At 40.0% G+C, this 20,109-nt stretch overlaps 1 protein-coding gene across 4 annotated transcripts in view; it reads left to right on the top strand.

Moving 5' to 3' along the window:
- Positions 1-20,109, top strand: part of SNAP23 (synaptosome associated protein 23) — a 39,874-nt gene that overhangs the window by 8,698 nt on the left and 11,067 nt on the right. For all 4 annotated transcript variants that reach the window (XM_055435481.2, XM_088839770.1, XM_088839771.1 and 1 more), the window contains 4 exons: positions 15,506-15,609; positions 16,729-16,770; positions 17,181-17,229; positions 17,941-18,058. In XM_055435481.2, coding sequence (XP_055291456.1) covers positions 15,553-15,609; positions 16,729-16,770; positions 17,181-17,229; positions 17,941-18,058 — 266 coding nt within the window. In that variant the 5' untranslated portion in view covers positions 15,506-15,552. The remainder of the gene's footprint in view (positions 1-15,505; positions 15,610-16,728; positions 16,771-17,180; positions 17,230-17,940; positions 18,059-20,109) is intronic.

Raw genomic sequence — 20,109 nt, 5'->3', positions numbered from 1 at the left:
GAATTTGAAGTCAGGTGGGCCTTAGGAAGCATCACTACGAACAAAACTAGCGGAGGTGATGGAATTCCAGTTGAGCTATTTCAAATCTTGAAAGATGATGCTGTGAAAGTGCTGCACTCAATATGCCAGCAAATTTGGAAAACTCAGCAGTGGCCACAGGACTGGAAAAGGTCAGTTTTCATTCCAATCCCAAAGAATGCTCAAACTACCGCACAATTGCACTCATCTCACACGCTAGTAAAGTCATGCTCAAAATTCTCCAAGCCAGGCTTCAGCAATATGTGAACTGTGAAATTCCAGATATCCAAGCTGGTTTTAGAAAAGGCAGAGGCACCAGAGATCAAATTGCCAACATCCACTGGATCATGGAGAAAGCAAGAGAGTTCCAGAAAAGCATCTATTTCTGCTTCATTGACTATGCCAAAGCCTTTGACTGTGTGGATCACAGTAAACTGTGGAAAATTCTGAAAGAGATGGGAATACCAGACCACCTGACCTGCCTCTTGAGAAACCTGTATACAGGTCAGGAAGCAACAGACCTGGACATGGAACAACAGACTGGTTCCAAATAGGAAAAGGAGTATGCCAAGGCTGTATATTGTCACCCTGCTTATTTAACTTATATGCAGAGTACATCATAAGAAATGCTGGGCTGGAGGATGCACAAGCTGGCATCAAGATTGCCAAGAGAGGTTGTTCCGGAAGTTGCTTTCTGAGAGAGAATGTGGAGCGCTGTGGTGCTTGTGAGCTTCCAGCATGGCGTACTGGGGCCAGGGCCAGAGGTGCAGAAGGTGATGGTTCAGCCCATCAATCTCATCTTCAGATACTTGCAAAATAGATCGCGGATTCAGGTATGGCTTTATGAGCAAGTGAATATGCGGATAGAGGGCTGTATCATTGGTTTTGATGAGTATATGAACCTCATATTAGATGATGCAGAAGAGATTCATTCTAAAACAAAGTCAAGAAAACAACTTTCATCTAGAGACTCTTTAGTTCCTCTTCACTTTCTGCCATTAGAGTGGTTCATCTGCATATCTGAGGTTGATATTAAACTATACATATTTTTAATGTAGCATTAAGATTTATTGATAGAAATAATAGTGTTTAACCTTTTGTAATGACCATTTTAAGTCTTTCCAGAAAATCAGCGTTTTCAACTATACTAGCATGTAAATAATGCATTGGTCTTATTTAGGTTTCTCTTTCTATTGCACAGTTATTTAGGTTTCTCTTTCTATTGCACAGTTATTAATAATAGCCAGGAATACCAGTTTTAAAGTAATTTTCTCTCATTACAAGAAGTAAAACTTGAAGTTTTTTTCCTTTTAAAAATACTGAAATACATGTTTTCAGAATTCCAAGAAATTGGAAGGAAGAAGTTAATGAAGAAGGCTATAAGGTCTATTTCTTAACATGGTTGTTCTGCCATTTTCCAACCATTTTTCTTCCTGGAAAAGGTGATCCATTTAATAAAATATACTTTTTATTTCAGTGGTGCCTACTCTCTAGCTGCTATCATTTATTATTTTAACTAAATCGCTAACTTAGATTTTACTCTGTGGCAGAGAATAGTTTGTTTAGCATAGGAAAAGCTACAAAATGAATGTTTTCCTTCCTGTCTTCCTTTTAATTCCTACTCAGACTTTTTTCTTTTATTAGTCTCTTCTTTCTCAGAGTCTTTCTCTACTCTTAAGACTTTTTCAGTGTTTTTTAAATTTGAGATATTATTCATATAACTTAAAATTCACCATTTTAAAGTTTACCATTTAGTGGTTTTTAGCATATTTGTATAACTGGAGCCATCACCACTAATTCCAGAACATTTCCATTAGCCCCAAACAGCCCCATACCCATTGATAGTCAGTCCCACCTCCCCCTACCCTGGCAACAACTAATCTACTGTCTGCCTTTATGGATTTATCTATTTTGGACATTTTATATAAATTTCATCATACAATATGGGGCTTTTTGTATTTGGCTTTGTTCAGTAAGAATTGTGCTTTTGAGGCTCATACATGTTATAGCCTTTGTATACAGTTCACAGGGTTCTCATGGCAGGTATACTAGAGTGGTTTGCCATTCCCTCCTCCAGTGGATCACATTTTCTCAGAACTCTACACTATGACCCATCTGTCTTAAGTGGCCCTGCACAGTATGGCTCATAGCTTCATTGAGCTCCTTTGCCATGACAAGTCAGTGATGCGGAAACTCTTAAAGAGATAGGAGTTCCAGACCATCTTACCTGTGTCCTGAGAAACCTGTATGCTAGTCAAGAACAACAATTAGAACCTTGTATGGAACAACTGACTGGTTCAAGATTGAGAAAGGAGTACAACAAGGCTGTTTATTGTCATCCTGTTTATTTAATTTATACTCAGAACATGTTATGCAAAATGCTGGACTGGATGAATTACAAACTGGAATCAATCAAGATTGCTGGGAGAAATATCAACAACCTCAGATATGTGGATGATACCACTTTAATGGCAGAAAGTGAAGAGGAACTAAAGAGCTTCTTGATGTGAGTGAAAGAAGAGAATGAAAAAGCCAGTTAAAACTCAGTATTAAAAAAACTAAGATCATGTCTTCCAGTCCATCTCAGATGGAAGAGGAAAAGGTGGAAACAGTGACAGGTTTCCTCTTCTTGGGCTTTGGAATCACTGCAGAAGGTGACTGCAGTCATGAAATTAGAAGATGGTTGCATCTTGGCAAGAAAGCTATGACAAACCTGCTGCTGCTGCTGCTGTTGCTAAGTCACTTCAGTCGTGTCCGACTCTGTGTGACCCCATAGACGGAAGCCCACCAGGCTCCCCCGTCCCTGGGATTCTCCAGGCAAGAACACCGGAGTGGGTTGCCACTTCCTTCTCCAATGTGTGAAAGTGAAAAGTGAAAGTGAAGTCACTCAGTCGTGTCTGACCCTTAGCGACCCCACGGACTGCAGCCTACCAGGCTCCTCCATCCATGGGATTTTCTAGGCAAGAGTACTGGAGTGGCTTGCCATAACAAACCTGCTGCTGCTGCTGCTAAGTCACTTCAGTCGTGTCCGACTCTGTGTGACCCCATAGACGGAAGCCCACCAGGCTCCCCCGTCTAGACAGTGACAAAAGCAGAGACATCACTTTTGCTGACAAAGGTCCATATAGTCAAGGCTGTGGTCTTTCCAGGAGTCATGTATGGATGTGAGAGCTGGACCATAAAAGAAGGCAGAACGCTGAAGAATTGATGCTTTTGAACTATGGTGCTGGAGAAGACTCCTTAGAGTCCCGTGGACTGCAAGGAGATACTTTGGCCACCTGATGCAGAGAGCTGACTCATTGGAAATGACCCTGATGCTGGGAAAGATTGAAAACAGAAGGAGAAGAGGGTGACAGAGGATGAGATGGTTGGATGATGGACATGAACTTGGGCAAGCTCCAGAAGATGATGGGAAATGAGGAAGCATGGCATGCTGTAGTACATAGGATCTCAAAGAGTAGGACACTACTTGGCAACTGAACAACAACAACAACAACATGTTATGGCATGTAACTTTCCTTTCTATGGCTGAGTGATTCTGCATTGTATGGACATTTGAGTTTTTCCCTGCCTTTTTTTTTTTTTTTTTTAAGTTGAAGTATGTGTGTAGTTGCTAAGTCATGTCCAACTCTGCAACCCTGTGGACTGTAGCCTGCCAGGCTCCCCTGTCCATGGGATTCTTCAGTCAAGAATACTGGAGTGGGTTGCCATTTCCTCCTCCAGGAATTGAAGTATAGTTGATTTATAATATTGTGTTAGTTTTGGGTGTACAGCATAGTGATTCAGTTATTTCTTTTTTAGATTATATTCCACTATAGGTTATTGCAAGATTATAACTATAATTCCCTATGCTATACAGTAAATCCTGGTTGTTTTGTCTAGTTCATGTATAGTAGTTTGTACCTGTTAATCCTTTACTCCTATCTGTCCCTCCCTCCTCCCTCCCCTTTGGTAACCATGTTTGTTTTCTGTGTCTGTGAGTCTGTCTCTATTTTGTATATAAACTCACTTGTATTATTTTTTAGATTCCACATGTAAGCGATATCATATAGTATTTGTCTTCCTCATTTGTCATTTCATTAAGCATGATCTCTGGGTCCACCCATGTTGCTGCAAATAGCAATATTTGATTCTTTTTTTAGCTGAGTAATATTTAATTATATTTGTATACACCACATCTTCTTAAACTACTCATCTGTTAGTGGACACTTGGGTTGTTTCCGTATCTTGGCTATTGTAAATAGTGCTGCTGTGAAATTGGGGTGCATGTATCTTTTTGAATTAGTTTTCATTTTTTTTCCAGATACATACCTAGAAACTGGGATTGCTGGATCGTATGGTAGCTTTATTTTTTTCAGGACCCTCCATACTGTTTTACATGGTGGCTGCACCAATTTACTTTCCCACGAGCAGTGTGGGAGGGTTCCCTTTTCTCCACACTTTCTCTCACATTTATTATTTATAAACTTTTTGTTGATGGCCATTCTGACTGGTGTGAGGTGACACCTGATTGTGATTTTGATTTGCATTTCTCTAATAATTAGATATATTGATTGTTTTGGCCACACTCTACAGCCTGTGGGAATCTTGGTTCCCCAAACAGAGATTGAACCCAGGCCCTCGGCAGTGAGAGCAGAGTCCTAACCACTGGACCACCAGGGGAATTCCCTTTTGCTATGATTTTAAATGGAAATTTTTTTTATTGCTTTCTCTTTATGATATTTCATTATTAGTGTAAAGAAATGCAACAGATCTCTCTATTAATCTTGTATCCTGCTGCCTTTCTGAATTCATTTATTAGTTCTGGTACATAACTAGTTTTGTATAGACTTAAACTACCACACAATTGCACTCATCTCACACGCTAGTAAAGTCACACTCAAAATTCTCCAAGCCAGGCTTCAGCAATATGTGAACCGTGAAATTCCAGATGTTCAAACAGGTTTTGGAAAAGGCAGAGGCACCAGAGATCAAATTGCCAACATCTGCTGGATCATGGAGAAAGCAAGAGAGTTCCAGAAAAGCATCTATTTCTGCTTCATTGACTATGCCAAAGCCTTTGACTGTGTGGATCACAATATACTGTGGAAAATTCTGAAAGAGATGGGAATACCAGACCACCTGACCTGCCTCTTGAGAAACCTGTATGCAGGTCAGGAAGCAACAGTTAGAACTGGACATGGAACAACAGACTGGTTCCAAATAGGAAAAGGAGTACGTCAAGGTTGTATATTGTCACCCTGCTTATTTAACTTATATGCAGAGTACATCATGAGGAACGCTGGGCTGGAAGAAGCACAAGCTGGAATCAAGATTGCTGGGAGAAATATCAATAACCTCAGGTATGCAGATGATACCACCCTTATGGCAGAAAGTGAAGAGAAACTAAAAAGCCTCTTGATGAAAAGTGAAAGAGGAGAGTGAAAAGGTTGGCTTGAAGCTCAACATTCAGAAAACAAAGATCATGGCATCTGGTCCCATCACTTCATGGGAAATAGATGGAAAAACAGTGGAAACAGTGTCAGACTATTTTTTTGGGCTCCAAAATCACTGCGGATGCTGATTGCAGCCATGAAATTAAAAGACGCTTACTCCCTGAGAGGAGAGTTATGACCAACCTAGATAGTATATTAAAAAGCAGAGACATTACTTTGCCAACAAAGGTCCGTCTGGTCAAGGCTATGGTTTTTCCAGTGGTCATGTATGGATGTGAGAGTTGGACTGTGAAGAAAGCTGATCACCGAAGAATTGATGCTTTTGAACTGTGGTGCTGGAGAAGACTCTTGAGAGTCCCTTGGACTGCAAGGAGATCCAACCAGTCCATTCTAAAGGAGATCAATCCTGGGTGTTCATTGGAAGGACTGATGCTAAAGCTGAAACTCCAATACTTTGGCCACCTCATGTGAAAAGTTGACTCACTGGAAAAGACTCTGCTGCTGGGAAGTATTGGGGGTGGGAGGAGAAGGGGACAACAGAGAATGAGATGGATGGATGGAATCACCGACTCGATGGACGTGAGTTTGAGTGAGCTCCGGGAGTTGGTGATGGACAGGGAGGCCTGGCGTGCTGTGATTCATGGGGTCGCAAAGAGTCGGTCACGACTGAGCAACTGAACTGAACTGAACTGAAGGTTTCTTTTGGAGAAGGAAATGGCAGCCCACTCCAGTTTTCTTGCCTAGAAAATTCCATGGACAGAGGAGCCTGGCAGGTCACAGCCCCTGGGGTTGCAAAGAGTTGGCCATGACAGCACACACAAGGAGTAAGGGTTCTCTGTATAGATATCTGTCGTTGTTGTTCAGTTGCAAGTCGTGTCCAAATCTTTGTGAACCCATGGACTGCGGCACGGCAGCCTTCTCTGTCCTTCACTATCTTCTGGAGTTTGCTCAAACTCATGTCCACTGAGTCGGTGATGCTATCCAACCATCTCATCCTCTGTCACACCATCTCCTGCTACCCTCAATCTTTCCCAGCATCAGGGTCTTTTCCAGTGAGTCAGCTCTTTGCATCACGTGGCCAGATTATTGAGTCTTTAACATCAGTCCTTCCAGTGAATATTCAGGGTTGATTTCCTTTAGGATTGACTGGTTTGATCTCCTTGCCGTCCAAGGGACTCTAAAGTTTTCTCCAGCCCCACAGTTTGAAAGCATCAATTCTTTGGCATTCATGTCATCTGCCGATAGTGATAGTTTTATCTCTTTCCTTCTTTGAGGGTAAGTTTGGTATTGCTGAATCCTTTTAATTTTTGCTTGTCTGAGAAATTCTTTAACTCTCCTGTTCTTCATGATAATCTTACTAGGTAGAGTATTCTGCTAGGTTGCCGGTTTTCCAGTTCAGCATTTTGAAGTATATCATGCCACTCCCTTTTGGCGGGCAGAGTTTCTGCAGAGAAATCAGCTGATAGCCTTATGGGACTTTCCGTATAACTGATACTTTGTTTTTTTCTTTCTCCTTTAAAATTCTCTTTTACTTTTGCCATTTTAATTATGATATATCTTGGTGTGGGTCTGTTTGGATTCATCTTGTTTGAAACCCTCTGTGCTTCTGTTCCTGAATGTCTGTTTCCTTTAGATTTGGGAAGATTTCAGCCATAACTTCTTTAAACATTTTTCATCTACTTCTCTCCTCCTTTTGAATCCCCTGTTATTCATAGGTTGGCACATTTTTCTATTTTCTATAAATCTTGTATGTTGCTTTTCTTTTTTTCTTGTCATTTGTCTTTTTGTTGTTCTGACCGGGTGATTTCCGTTATTTTATCTTCCAAATCACTTGTTTGTTTTTGTGTCCTTTGGTCAGCTATTCATTGCTTCTAGATTGCTTTTTATCTCAGCAGTTGAATTAACTGTTTTGACTGGTTCATCTTTATATTTTCTAGATATTTGTAACAGTGACCTGCATTTCTGTTGATTGACTGTTGTTGTGTGGTCACAAGTCATGTCCAACTCTTGCAACCCCATGGACTGTATCCTGCCAGGCTTCTCTGTCTATGAGATTTCCCAGGCAAGAATACTGGAGTGGGTTGACATTTCTTTCTTCAGGGGATCTTCCAGATGATCTTTGAGCCTCCTAAGCCCTGCATTTCTACTGATAATCTTTCTTAAATCGTTAGTATTTTTATTGCTGCCTTTTGAACTCAGGATCTGCAGGGAGGTAGTAGCCACCATGCAAGATTGTTCACCCTGACTGTTGGCGAGCCGGTACACATGCACTCCTCCGAGTAGAGTCTAGGCTTCTCCAGCTCTTCATTCTGTCATGTTGGTTCTCCCTGCAGCCAGTAGAGCTTGTCTCCTTTGTGCACAGGTCTGAGATGCCCACATTGTTTCTTGACCTGCCCATTTCCCATGGCAAGAGTCTGCCCCTGCAGACCTTCTCTTTCTTCCGGATCCTTCCCAGGATGTAGATTCCAACCTGATGCCTCTTTCCATCCTTCCCTGTTAAATGGAGATCTCTCCTGTAGCTTTGGTTGCATAGGGATTTCCAGCAATTTTCCTAGAGAATTGTTGCACATGTAGATGTATTTTTTTCCCCTACTTTTTGCCTATTATGAATGATGCTGCTTTGAACATTGCTGTACCAGTTTTTGTGTGGACAGTATTTTCATTTCTTTCTAACATATGTAGGAATAAAATTGTTGGATCATACAGTAATTCTGTGTTTAACTTTTAGAAGCCTAAGTTGTTCTTGTCTTGGGTTGTTAAGTGCTAGCAGTGTTTTTCTTCCATTCAGTTCAGTTCAGTCACTCAGTCGTGTCCGACTCTTTGCGACCCCATGAATCACAGCATGCCAGGCCTCCCTGTCCATCACCAACTCCCGGACTTCACTCAAACTCATGTCCATCGAGTCAGTGATGCCATCCATCCATCTCATTCTCTGTTGTCCCCTTCTCCTCCTGCCCCCAATCCCTCCCAACATCAGAGTCTTTTCCAGTGAGTCAACTCTTCGCATGAGGTACCAGAATTGTAACAGGGTAGAATATTATCCATTAGTACTTATTTGTACATTAAAAAGCAAAAACTTCTATCTGAAAACAGTGGTTTTCAACCTTGGCTGCACATTGGAATCACCTGGGGAACTTTAAAACCTACTGATACCTGGCTCCAACCCCCAGAGATTCTGATTTAATTCATGAGAGCAGCAGCTTTGGCCTCCAAATTTATAAAGGCTCATCAGGTGGTTATAATGTGTATCCAGTGCTGGAAACATTTCTCTAAAATGCACTGTAAGGCTGAAGTTAAGCTTTGCAACTTGAAAAACAGATGGCAGGTATTGCAGGAAAGAAAGTGGGGCACGAGAGGATTTTCACATCCCAGGTCTTAGGCAAGTTCCTGGGATGGCCACCTATTGTGGGTTTTTGACTTCACACGGGAAAGAATTCAAGGGCAAGCCATGGTAAAGTGAAAAAAGGTTTATTAAGGAAAATACACACTCCATAGACAGAATATGGGCCATCCATATACAGAATGAGATGCCCCTGGGCACAGGGCAGTTGTCAGTTTTTAAGGGGTTTGCAGTTTTATAGGCTAATGAGTGGGAGGATTATTCCAACTCTTTTTGAAATGGGTTGGGGATTTCCAGGAATTGGGTCACCATCCACTTTTTGGCCATTTATGGTCAGCCTTGGAACTGTTATGGTGCCTATGGGTGTGTCATTTAGTTTGCACATGTATTGATATTGTTAGGAGTGTATACTGAGGCTCAAGGCCTAGAAGTCCGTTATCCACCATCTTGAACCTAGTTGGTTCTAACCAGTTTATGTCTTCAATGGCTATCATTCTTTCAAAGGTTGTGCCTTGGCCCTTTCCTGTCTCACAGGGACTTCATGTATATACTGGTTGCCCCTTGAACAAGGTGAGCTTAAACTGGGTGTGTACAGTTATACTTAGATTTTTTTTTTCCCCAATGAATACTTACTAGAGTACTAACCTAGCCCCGGCATTGTTAAAGGGTCAGCTGTACTTTTCTTCGGGCAAAGATTCTTCGTGGCTACAGAGTTGATTGACTTAATAATATGGCTCTCTATTCTCCATGTAATATGCTTAATAGTAATTGAAAACACATGCTCTGGAGCCAGTCTGCCTAGGTTTCATCCTTGCTGTACTGCGTGACCTTGCAAAAATTGCTCAACCTCACTGTTCCTTAGTTTGTACATATGTAAAATGTGGGATTAGTGTTTGTTGTGGTTTTAATGTTTGTGTGTCCTCCCCTCCAAAATTCATATGTTTAAAATCCAAACTGCAGGATGTGATGGTCTTAGTAGATAGGGCATTTGGTTGGTGCTTTAAACCATGAGGGTGGAACTCTCATTAGTAGGATTAGTGTCTTATAAAAGTGACTCCCAGTTGCTAGTTCCTCCCACATGTGAGGATGCTCCAGCTTTAAATCATAAAGAGGGTCCTCACAAGAACTTGTAAAATACACAGTCTGGTATTTTGTTATTGCAGCCTTAATGGACTAAGTGTTGTAAGAATTAAATGAATGTGTGTATGTGTATTTATATATATATTTTGTTTCTAGAATAATGTATGTATACTGGATGGCATCACCGACTCTGTGGACATGAGTTTGAGTGTACTCCGGGAGTTGGTGATGGACAGGGAGGCCTGGCGTGCTGTAATTCATGGGGTCGCGGAGAGTCGGACACGACTGAGGGACTGAACTGAACTGAACTGAACTGAATGTTTTATAAGTGTTAACCATTGTAGTTAGAGTCCTCTCAATCCCCTACCCACTGTCTAGACTTTCAAAATGATGAGTAAAGATTATTAAAAAGTTAGCTGTCATTTACAAGTTTTTTGTATATTTAAAAATTTTTTCCTAATAAAAAGTTAAGACAGTAACATAATGACCCTCCATGTATTATTCACCCAGCTTCAGCGATCATGGCCATTCTTGCATCTTCTATAAACTCACTCATCTCCTTACTTTCGAATTATTTTAAGGAAAATCCTTCAGACTTTTATTTAAATAGCTTCTTTCTTTATTTGGCTGTGTCAGGTCTTAATTGCAGCACCCAGACTTCTCTAATTATGGCCGATGGGCTCCAGAGTGCTTGGACTCAGTAGTTGACTCAAACCCATGTCTCCTACATTGCAAGGTGGAATCTTAACCACTGAGCACCAGGGAAGTCCCTGGATCATTTTCTTTAATCTTCACCAAAAAATACTTACATCTGTTCGATGGATCTGATAGATGTGTTACGTATCTTATAAATGCCAAAACTGAGCTTTAGTGGGGACATGTAGCTTGCCCAAGGTCACACAGCAAATATATTTTGGGATCAGAATTTGGCTGCTGGAGTTCCTGCTACTCACCACTATGCTAACCTGCTCTGAACGGAATTTTCTACTTGTAAATACATTGGTTACCATGAAAGTCTAATCAAAATATGCCAAAGAGAATTGCAAACTTTATCAAACTGTTAAGAGTACAGTAATAACTGTATGACTCATAGAGAAATTTACATTGTGATTAACTTTAAGAGAAGGAATAAAGTAGGAAACTAACTTGGTAGAATGTCTTAATGCAGACTCCTTGCTTTCTGGTATAAACTGAGTTAATGACTTAAAAAATCATTCTTATATTGATCTTGTCAGGAATCAATTTAAGGTGCTATTTCATTACTTCCTGTCTCTCTATTTTTATCAATGAAGACCTAGATATCCTGTTAACTTCTAAGTCCTTTGTTCTTTGTATTCCTTCTTCCCAGTAGTAGTATTTTCTTTTTCTAAATTAGTATAGATATTTTTCAGGTTCAAAATTGTTATAAAACAGCTGAAAACCATGATTACTCTGGTCTTTCTAGTTCTTCCTTCAGTTTAACCATCTTTGAGTCTGTGGAAGAGATAAGATTTCATGGTATTACTGTGGAAAGTATCTGAAATTTTGAAATGAGTCATCAGGTAGAGTGCTTAGCTTATTTTTTTATATTCAGCAGTCTCATATCTTATTAAGGGACAGTGCATTCAGCAGTAAAACTTTACTAGACCACGAACTAACCTTGATTTCACAGTTGATTTGGCCTTGAATAATCAATCTGGTCTTTATTGACTCAGTCACCTTAGGCAAATTATGTAAACTCGGCCTTAGTTTCCCCACCTATAAAGTAGTGTAACAGAAATAATATGAATATGAACATATATGAATAACTTAGATGAGTATAGACACATAGTACATGATCTGTGAGCATTTCTTCTTTCCCTCTCCCCCAAAGTTTTGTAATAGAAAAGAAGTTAAGAAAGGTTAATTAAGAGTGTACTAGTAAGCCCAAATGAACCATAATAAGGAAAATAGGGTGTAAAAGCACCATGAAAAAATCTTACCTTTTCATATCAAAGGCACACAAACAGCATAAGATCCCAGGAGCATTGGGAAAACGACACAGATAATTTAATCTATTAGGTTATACCTAAGAAAAGTAAGTTTAATGGGATCTTTGTGTCAAGTGATGTTAGTTCTCCTTAACATTCTGGATAGCCTTTCCTGATTCCATGAGAAAAACTTCTGGAGATAATAAATATGAGTAAAGCTGTATAGCTCATTCTAGTTCACACCCTGCCTGACACTTCTGAACAGTTTAGTAAAGATAAAAAAGCCTGGGACGTATTATGCTTTGTCTCTCTTGGGCCTTCCCCTTAACAATTCTGCTTTGTTTCTCTCACTCCCGTTTACTATAAATCATGTGCTCAACACCCTCAAAACTCCAGAGTAGAGCAGTCTTAGGCAGCTCTGTCCTGATACCAGCATGCCAAACATGTGAGAACTTTACAGAAGTCTGTTTCTTGTCTTGTGTGTCATCTGCTCAGGGAGGAACCAAAGAGTACTAGGCAGCACTTTGAGTTCAGTTAAGGGTGTGTCCTACAAGATGATACCATTGCTGTGCCAGGAGTGACTCTTTGAATCCGCTTCCCAGCTGTATTTGCCTTTTTTTTTTTAATCTGCCTTTTTGATAATTAAAGGCAAGACAATGGAATCTTCCAGATTGACAGGGGTCCGTTTTGCATTCAAGCCTCTGTTTGAACCTATATGGAGTTTTGCTCATATTTACTAGGAGAGTAACAAATGCTGACTTGTAATTAGCAAGAGTCACCTCTAGGAGTAGAATTAAAAATTACACAATTTGAGAGATCTGAGCTTCCTTATTCCCCAAATATTTTTCTACCCATAGGATACTACATGGGAAAACCTAATAGGGATATCATTTCCAGGTACTAATTGATTAGTGTGTACTCTTTTTCTTATCACATTCTGCATTGTGGGGCATTTAGGAGTTTTATATGAGAGGGATAGGTAACTTTGGAGCATCCTGCCTAGGAAGGACAGGCTAAAAGGGTACCTTGTAGGGGCTCTAGGAAGTAATGGGGACGCACGAGGCCGCCTGGGCAGGCAGATGGGGGTATTTTAGAAAGGAAAAATGTACAAAAAAGATGAGAAGTTACAAAGCAGCTTCCTTTTCTTTTCATAATTACAGCTATGAAAGATTGACAAAAAAGAAGTTGCGTGTAACATGAACATATGTGATTAAAGCTAAAGTTTCATGAACAGTGAGCAAAATAATAAAGCATGTGGTTCTGTTTATATTTATATCTAATGAATGATCAGTTCTTAATTTAAGAAACATCTATCTTTATTTAAATTTTGTATTTATTTTTATTTTTTGGCTGTACTGGGTCACTGTTGCTTGCAGACTTTTCTCTAGTTGTGACAAGCAGGGGGCTGCTCACTAGCTTGCCATGCATGGTATATGGACGTTTTATTGCAGTAGCTTCTCCTGTTGTGGAATACAGGCTCTAGGGCACATGGGCTTTAGTAGTTGTGGCTCCTGGGCTCTAGAATACAGGCTCAAAAGCGGTGGTGCATAGGCTTAGTTGCTCCTTGGCATGTGGGATCTTCATGGGTCAGGGATCGAACCCATATCTCCTCCATTAGCAGGTGGATTCTTTACCACTGAACCATCTGGGAAACCCCTATATCTTGATTATGTATCTTAGTATATGAACCTTTTGCTAGAGCCACAAGTCGTACTATGGCACATAAGATGTGAGGTTAAATTTGCAACTTTGGCAGTTTAATAATTTTAATAACAATTAATCAAGGCTCAAAATCTAAATTAAATCCTGAAATGGTTAGAAAGGACAGTAGAATTATAAACAAAACTCTAAATATAATGCCTTCCTGTCCTGGGAATGGGATTTATCACTTTTTTTTAGATGGTTCTAATAAAAGTGTAGGGGACGAAAGAGGATGAGATGGCTGGATGGCATCACCAACTCAGTGGACATGAGTTTGAGTAAACTCTGGGAGTTGGTGATGGACAGGGAGGCCTGGCATGCTGCCATTCATGGGTCGCGAAGAGTTGGATACGACTGAGCGACTGAACTGAACTGAATAAAAGTGTTGGTTAGCTATGCTGCTGCTGCTGCTGCCAAGTCACTTCAGTCGTGTCCGACTCTGTGTGACCCCATAGACGGAAGCCCACCAGGCTCCCCCGTCCCTGGGATTCTCCAGGCAAGAACACTGGAGTGGGTTGCCATTTCCTTCTCCAATGTGTGAAAGTGAAAAGTGAAAGTGAAGTCGCTCAGTCGTGTCCGATCCTTAGTGACCCCACGGACTGCAGCCTACCAGGCTCCTCCATCCATGGGATTTTCTAGGCAACAGTACTGGAGTGGCTTGCCATTGCCGTTTCCGAGTGGTTAGCTATGGATGTGACTAAAAAGATCTGTATGTAACCAGCAGGCTATTCTAGATCATACACATGTTATGGCAGTTTTTGATTTGTGGTTCTGTTGTTTATTTGAAGGCTTTGTGCTATTATTACATGTCCTTTTGTTTCTAAGATCCACTTAAACACTTTTGAGAGTACATCTTGTTTTTCTACTTATTTGTTCATTCAGCACACATGTACTGGAGTACCAACTGTCAGATCCTGTTAGGTGTTAGAGGTACAAAGACATAACAAAATCCTTTCCCTCCAAGAGTTCAGTCTAGTATATTCGCAGTTAACAAGCCTCTCTGCTTGTCAGTGAGTGTGCTGCGTGGCAGGATTTCTCAACCTCAGCGCTTTGACATTTGGGGCCAGACAATTCTTTGTTGTAGGAGGTTTGTGGCAAGGAGCATTATAGGATGTTTAGCAAGCATCCTTGGCGTCTACCAACTAGATTCCAGTAACACTGCTCCTCCCTACCCCCCAACTCTTGACAATCAAAAAATTCTCCAGATATTGCCAGATGTCCCCTGATGATAAATCCAGAATGTGAACCACACTTTTATGTGTCATTCACAAAAGGCTTTTGTGTAATTGGTTTTCAACATTTCACTTCAAAGCCAGCAAATGTAATAAAAAGAACACAACCTAGATAAGTCACACAGTGCTTATTACAGGTGAGGGCCCAAAGAGGAATACTATACACAGTGTATCACTTAATAATTAGAAGGCAGGACTCTTGGAATCTTCACCTGTTAAAAGTTTTATGTTTCAATTTGGATGTCTATGAGATCACTTCCTGAGTTACTAAGTTACTATGTATGAGACTGATGAAAAGCCTGGAAGACCGTCACATTTTTAGAATGGTCTTTGTGTTCTGTAGGCATATGACTTTGAATATTATTACTTTATTAATGGAATACTACCTGGCTTGGACTTCTTCACCATATTGCTTTTCCATATTCAAACAATGTACAAAGAACATTCTACAACCAGGAATTCATTTTAATAGCTTCTTGAAGCATGTCTTTTAATAATGCCTTTCTTCTCAAAGTAGAGGGACCACTTTCCTTTTAGAAATGGTGCTTCCCCGGAAGTCCCGAAACCCGAGTTTTAGATTCAGCTCTAGTACTAACTAGCATTTGTTTACCATCTCTCAGCCTTAATTTCTTCACCTGTAGGATGTAGATAGATAAAGTCAGGTTTATTTTATTGTGTTTTCCAGATAAGTATCCTAAATTCCATATTCTTTGCTCAAACAAGCTTGTTTTTATGTTCTTATTCTTACAGAATATCCACATTTCAGTTTCTGCACTTACCAAGAATTTTAATTCACCATGGATAATCTGTCAGCAGAAGAAATTCAGCTGAGGGCTAACCAGGTTACTGATGAGGTAAAGGTTTTACTTGAAATAAGTCATTAATTCTCTTTCAGTTTTCACAGTGGAAGCATGAGAGGACCTTCTTAGAAGACCATTTTGGCCTCTCCCTAGTCTGTTTATATCAAAGAATGCATTTGCCCTTGAGTGCCATTACTACTGGAGAAGGCAATGGCAAGCCACTCCAGTACTCTTGCCTAGAAAATCCCATGGATGGAGGAGCCTGGTAGGCTGCAGTCCATGGGGTCGCTAAGGGTCGGACACGACTGAGCGACTTCACTTTCACTTTTCACTTTCACACACTGGAGAAGGAAATGGCAACCCACTCCAGTGTTCTTGCCTGGAGAATCCCAGGGAAGGGGGAGCCCGGTGGGCTTCCGTCTATGGGGTCACACAGAGTCGGACACGACTGAAGTGACTTAGCAGTAGCAGCCATTACTACTAGCTTCTTATTTTGTCAACTCATCAAAAAACTGCTGCTGCTGCGTCACTTCAGTCGTGTCCGACTCTGTGTGACCCCGTAGATGGAAGCCCACCAGGCTCCCCATCCCTGGGATTCTCCAGGCAAGAACACTGGAGTGGGTTGCCATTTTCTTCTCCAGTGTGTGAAAGTGAAAAGTGAAAGTGAAGTCGCTCAGTCGTGTCCGACCCTTAGCAACCCCATGGACTGCAGCCCACCAGGCTCCTCCATCCATGGGATTTTCCAAGCAAGAGTACTGGAGTGGCTTGCCATTGCCTTCTCCGCATCAAAAAACTAAATAAGTGCAAACAACCTGTATGATTTTTTTAAAAATAGTCATTACTGAATAGTAACTTAGAACAAAGATATGAAGAATTCAGGATGTTTAATTTTAACAGAATTTTCTAATATCTGTATAATATCCCTGCATTTCTGCTGACATTGCATTTTTATAAATCCCATTAACTATACTCTTTCAAATTTTCTCTTAAGCATCTGGTAGAAAGAAAAGAACTAAAATTATGTTAGTAAACTTTATTTTTGGTTTTATAGAAGGGAGGAGTGGATGCGCTAGCGCTCTTTAAAGTAGCGTCATGAATATGGCCTGTGGTCAGATTTGGGTGGTGGGGGTGTGCTCCGTATTTTAGAATGCTGAAACTCTTTTTTTTTCCTAGTCTCTGGAAAGTACAAGGAGAATCCTGGGTTTAGCCATTGAGGTAAGAAAGTGTTTATTCATCAGGTTAAGTATAGAAACTGTATAGAAGGAATTCTGATAACACAAACTGGAATTACTGTTGAGTCAGAATGATATTGTATCAGTAAACTTTATTATTTGAAGTCGGCAATTGCTGAAATTGTCAAACCATGCACTAATGGGCCTTTTTGGCTTTTCTAATTGATAGTATTGGAATATAACAGGGAAAACAATTCACTATTGAGTTTGTGACTTAATTATTGGGGCAGGGGTTAATATGTTAAGGTGTGTTGGTTGGGGAGGTTAGTTTTCTTCTAATCCTCTGAGAACTTACGTTTCTAATGTTTCTGCCTTGCAGTTTTTCAGACTTGGTAGCTTTTGTTTCTGTTGGTTTGGTTTGGTTGTGCTGTCAGCTTTTTTCCCTTCTTTTAGTCGCAGGATGCAGGAATCAAGACTATCACTATGCTGGATGAACAAGGGGGTGAGTTGCAGTCATTGGCAGGAACTCTTGATTTGATTTAGAATGCCAAAAAGCCTTTTCAAATCAGCCACGTTTAAAATTAATTAAGCCTTTGGGAGTACCTTTCCTTTGTAAGATAAGAGTGATATTTTGCTTCTTTTCTTCCTATTTTATTTATATCATGTTTTGTTGCCTATTTGGGGTGGGGGTCACAATATCCCATTGTCCACCAAGTATTTATTTATTTGGTAGCAGGGCTTATTGTGTATACTGGTCATTTGTGTCCTGGACATTATGATATTCTTTCATCATTTTCAGAAATCAAGTTACAATCTTGTGGAATTGGAAACTTTGCATTTGATTTGGCCCTGAGCTATCTGGTCTAGTTTTTATTTATCTTAGGACAGTCTTTAGGTCCTGAGCCTTTTCAGTAATAGAAATGCTAGAAATCCGGTCTAGTGAGGCCTAAACTAATCCTCACATGCTCCTGTTATACAAATTTCTTTAGAACAAATCTTTCCACAGTTAGGGGCCAGATACCCTAGGATCAGTATGTGAAAAACTTTTAAATTCTGGACAGCATGTATTGCCATCTAGCCCTGATACAGTCACTGTGATGAATTGTTGGTGGATTCGAGGTTAACGTTTGCTCTTCCATTATACTAATAATAGCACTTTCTGATTGACAGCATGAATGTAACATAAAATTTAACTTCCACAACTTATTCTTAGAACAACTAAAACGCATAGAAGAAGGCATGGACCAAATAAACAAAGACATGAGAGAAGCAGAGAAGACTTTAACAGAACTCAACAAGTGCTGTGGCCTTTGTGTATGCCCATGTAGTAGGTGAGTTGATAAATCAAAATCTTTTTCAAATAAATCTAAAGTGAGAGTATCACCCTCAGAACCCCCCTCTCAGCCCCCAGTAAGTGTTGCAGGGCCTAAATAAGGAACTTGGTTAGATCAACTTAATCTCTTTCTCCTTCAGGCAGATCCAACTTTTTATGTAAATGGGCATACTCACTGAAAACCATCACTTAAATATGATCAATCTTTCGATCAAGTCCCAATTCCATTTTTAAATAATGTATAAAAAGGTTAGGAAATATCCATCTGGATAATACACAGCAGGATGAAATTAGTGTGTTTTCCTTTCAAATAAGGAGAATTAATAAAACATATTCTGTGGTAGGCACATGAGGGATGGCCAAGGAAACAAAGGACTTCGATCCTGGCATCAAAGGACTTACCATGTGGTTGGATAAATGAGACAGAATAGCAGAAAGTAGAAGCTATAGAAATATAGTGCTAGATCTGTTGTATCAATGGAAGCTAAGGATACAGAACTACTAAAAGTTAGTTTGGAGTTCATCTTATAGGAGAGAGTGGACTTGAGTTGGGCTCTGAATGATTAGAAAGATCTAGATGGACCCGGCAGAAGTGGGAAGACATTTCCTGTGGAAGATTTAATGTAAATAAAGACTTCAGAGGAGCTTGACTCAGCTGTACTGCATGATTCACATTGAGAAGAAGTGGAAAATAAGACATAAATAGGCAGTAAAGAAACTTAAAATGCCAGCGTAAGGGGTTGATTGATTGGAGTGGAAGATATAACTGCACACCAGAAGACCAATTAGGAACGTTTTGTAAACTAGGCCTATGAGCTATAACCTTATCATTAAGATTAGAAAAGTGTAAGTCGGATTCTCTTTAAATCAACTGAAAGAAAGGAAGAAAAGTGAAGTCTGTCAGTCATGTCCAACTCTTTGTGACCCCATGGACTGTAGCCTACCAGGTTCCTCTGTCCATGGAATTTTCCAGGCAAGAGTACTGGAGTGGGTTGCCATTTCCTTCTCCAGCGGAATCTTCCTGACCTGGGATCAAACCTGGTCTCCTGCATTGTGGGCAGACGCTTTGCCATCTGAGCCACCAGGGAAGCCAACTGATTGTGTATCAAATGTGAAGAAGGAAACATCAAAGAAGACTGAAGATTTGAAGCCTGTAGTAAACTAGGAAATGAGAAGTCTTCAAATATTTGTGTATAGTGTATGAGATAATACTTGACAAAAAAAGAATTCATTTTAGTGACTTTATTATTAATATTTCAATTCTCTCCTTAATCTTGAGTAAAACAACCTCCATGTGTTGACAAATAATATGTGTATTCAGACAAAGATGAGAAGTCATCCATCAACTTTGAACTTCACCTTTGGCCAAGATGACAATGTCTGGAGATTAAATGACTATCTGTTCTGCTGAGCATAATCATTTTTAAAAGAGCTTTGTAACTATCCAGTTGTCTCAGCTGCTGTGATAAAGCAAGACCAAGAAACAAAGGTTTACAGACTCAGCATTTTTTACTCCTCTAAAGGAGTTAGGAATGGAGGAGCTTTTGTTCTGTCATACTTTCAGTTAAGTGTTTCCATGTGACAATATTCTCTGTGCTATTTCTACCTGAGAAAATATAGTTAAATTATTTATTGGTCAGCTTTAGTGTTTGGGCATAAGAAACCAAGAAAGACAAGTCTGTTGACCTGTTTAGACCTTGGTTGACTTTCCAAAAGTGTATATTTTAATAGCAGTCACCTGTGAATTAGGGTTTAACATATTAAGCAAAGAAGTTAGAAACACAGAGACTTTTGATCTAAACTCTTTAACTGTTTTTCACACTCACTTGTGCTTTTCTACTGTGTTCTGTGTACCTTCTTGGAAGAGTTCAGGGGGAAAAAATAGTACATGAACTTCCTTGAGATAGGTATTAAGAAAAAAGCAAAGAAGAGGAAGTTCTCTCTAGAACCTAGAGCAAATTATCTCTGAATGAATCTTGAGATGGTCTGATATCATAGAAGGTGGGAAATGGAGCTATGGAAGTATTATTTTTCTTTGTGTACCCAGCC

This window comes from Moschus berezovskii, chromosome 9 (assembly GCF_049115385.1).
Source record: "Moschus berezovskii isolate FMDL1 chromosome 9, NW_MosBer_1.0, whole genome shotgun sequence".
Lineage (NCBI taxonomy): Eukaryota > Metazoa > Chordata > Mammalia > Artiodactyla > Moschidae > Moschus > Moschus berezovskii.
Note: the sequence above shows the minus strand (reverse complement) of the source record. Positions and strands in the feature narration are given on the sequence as shown.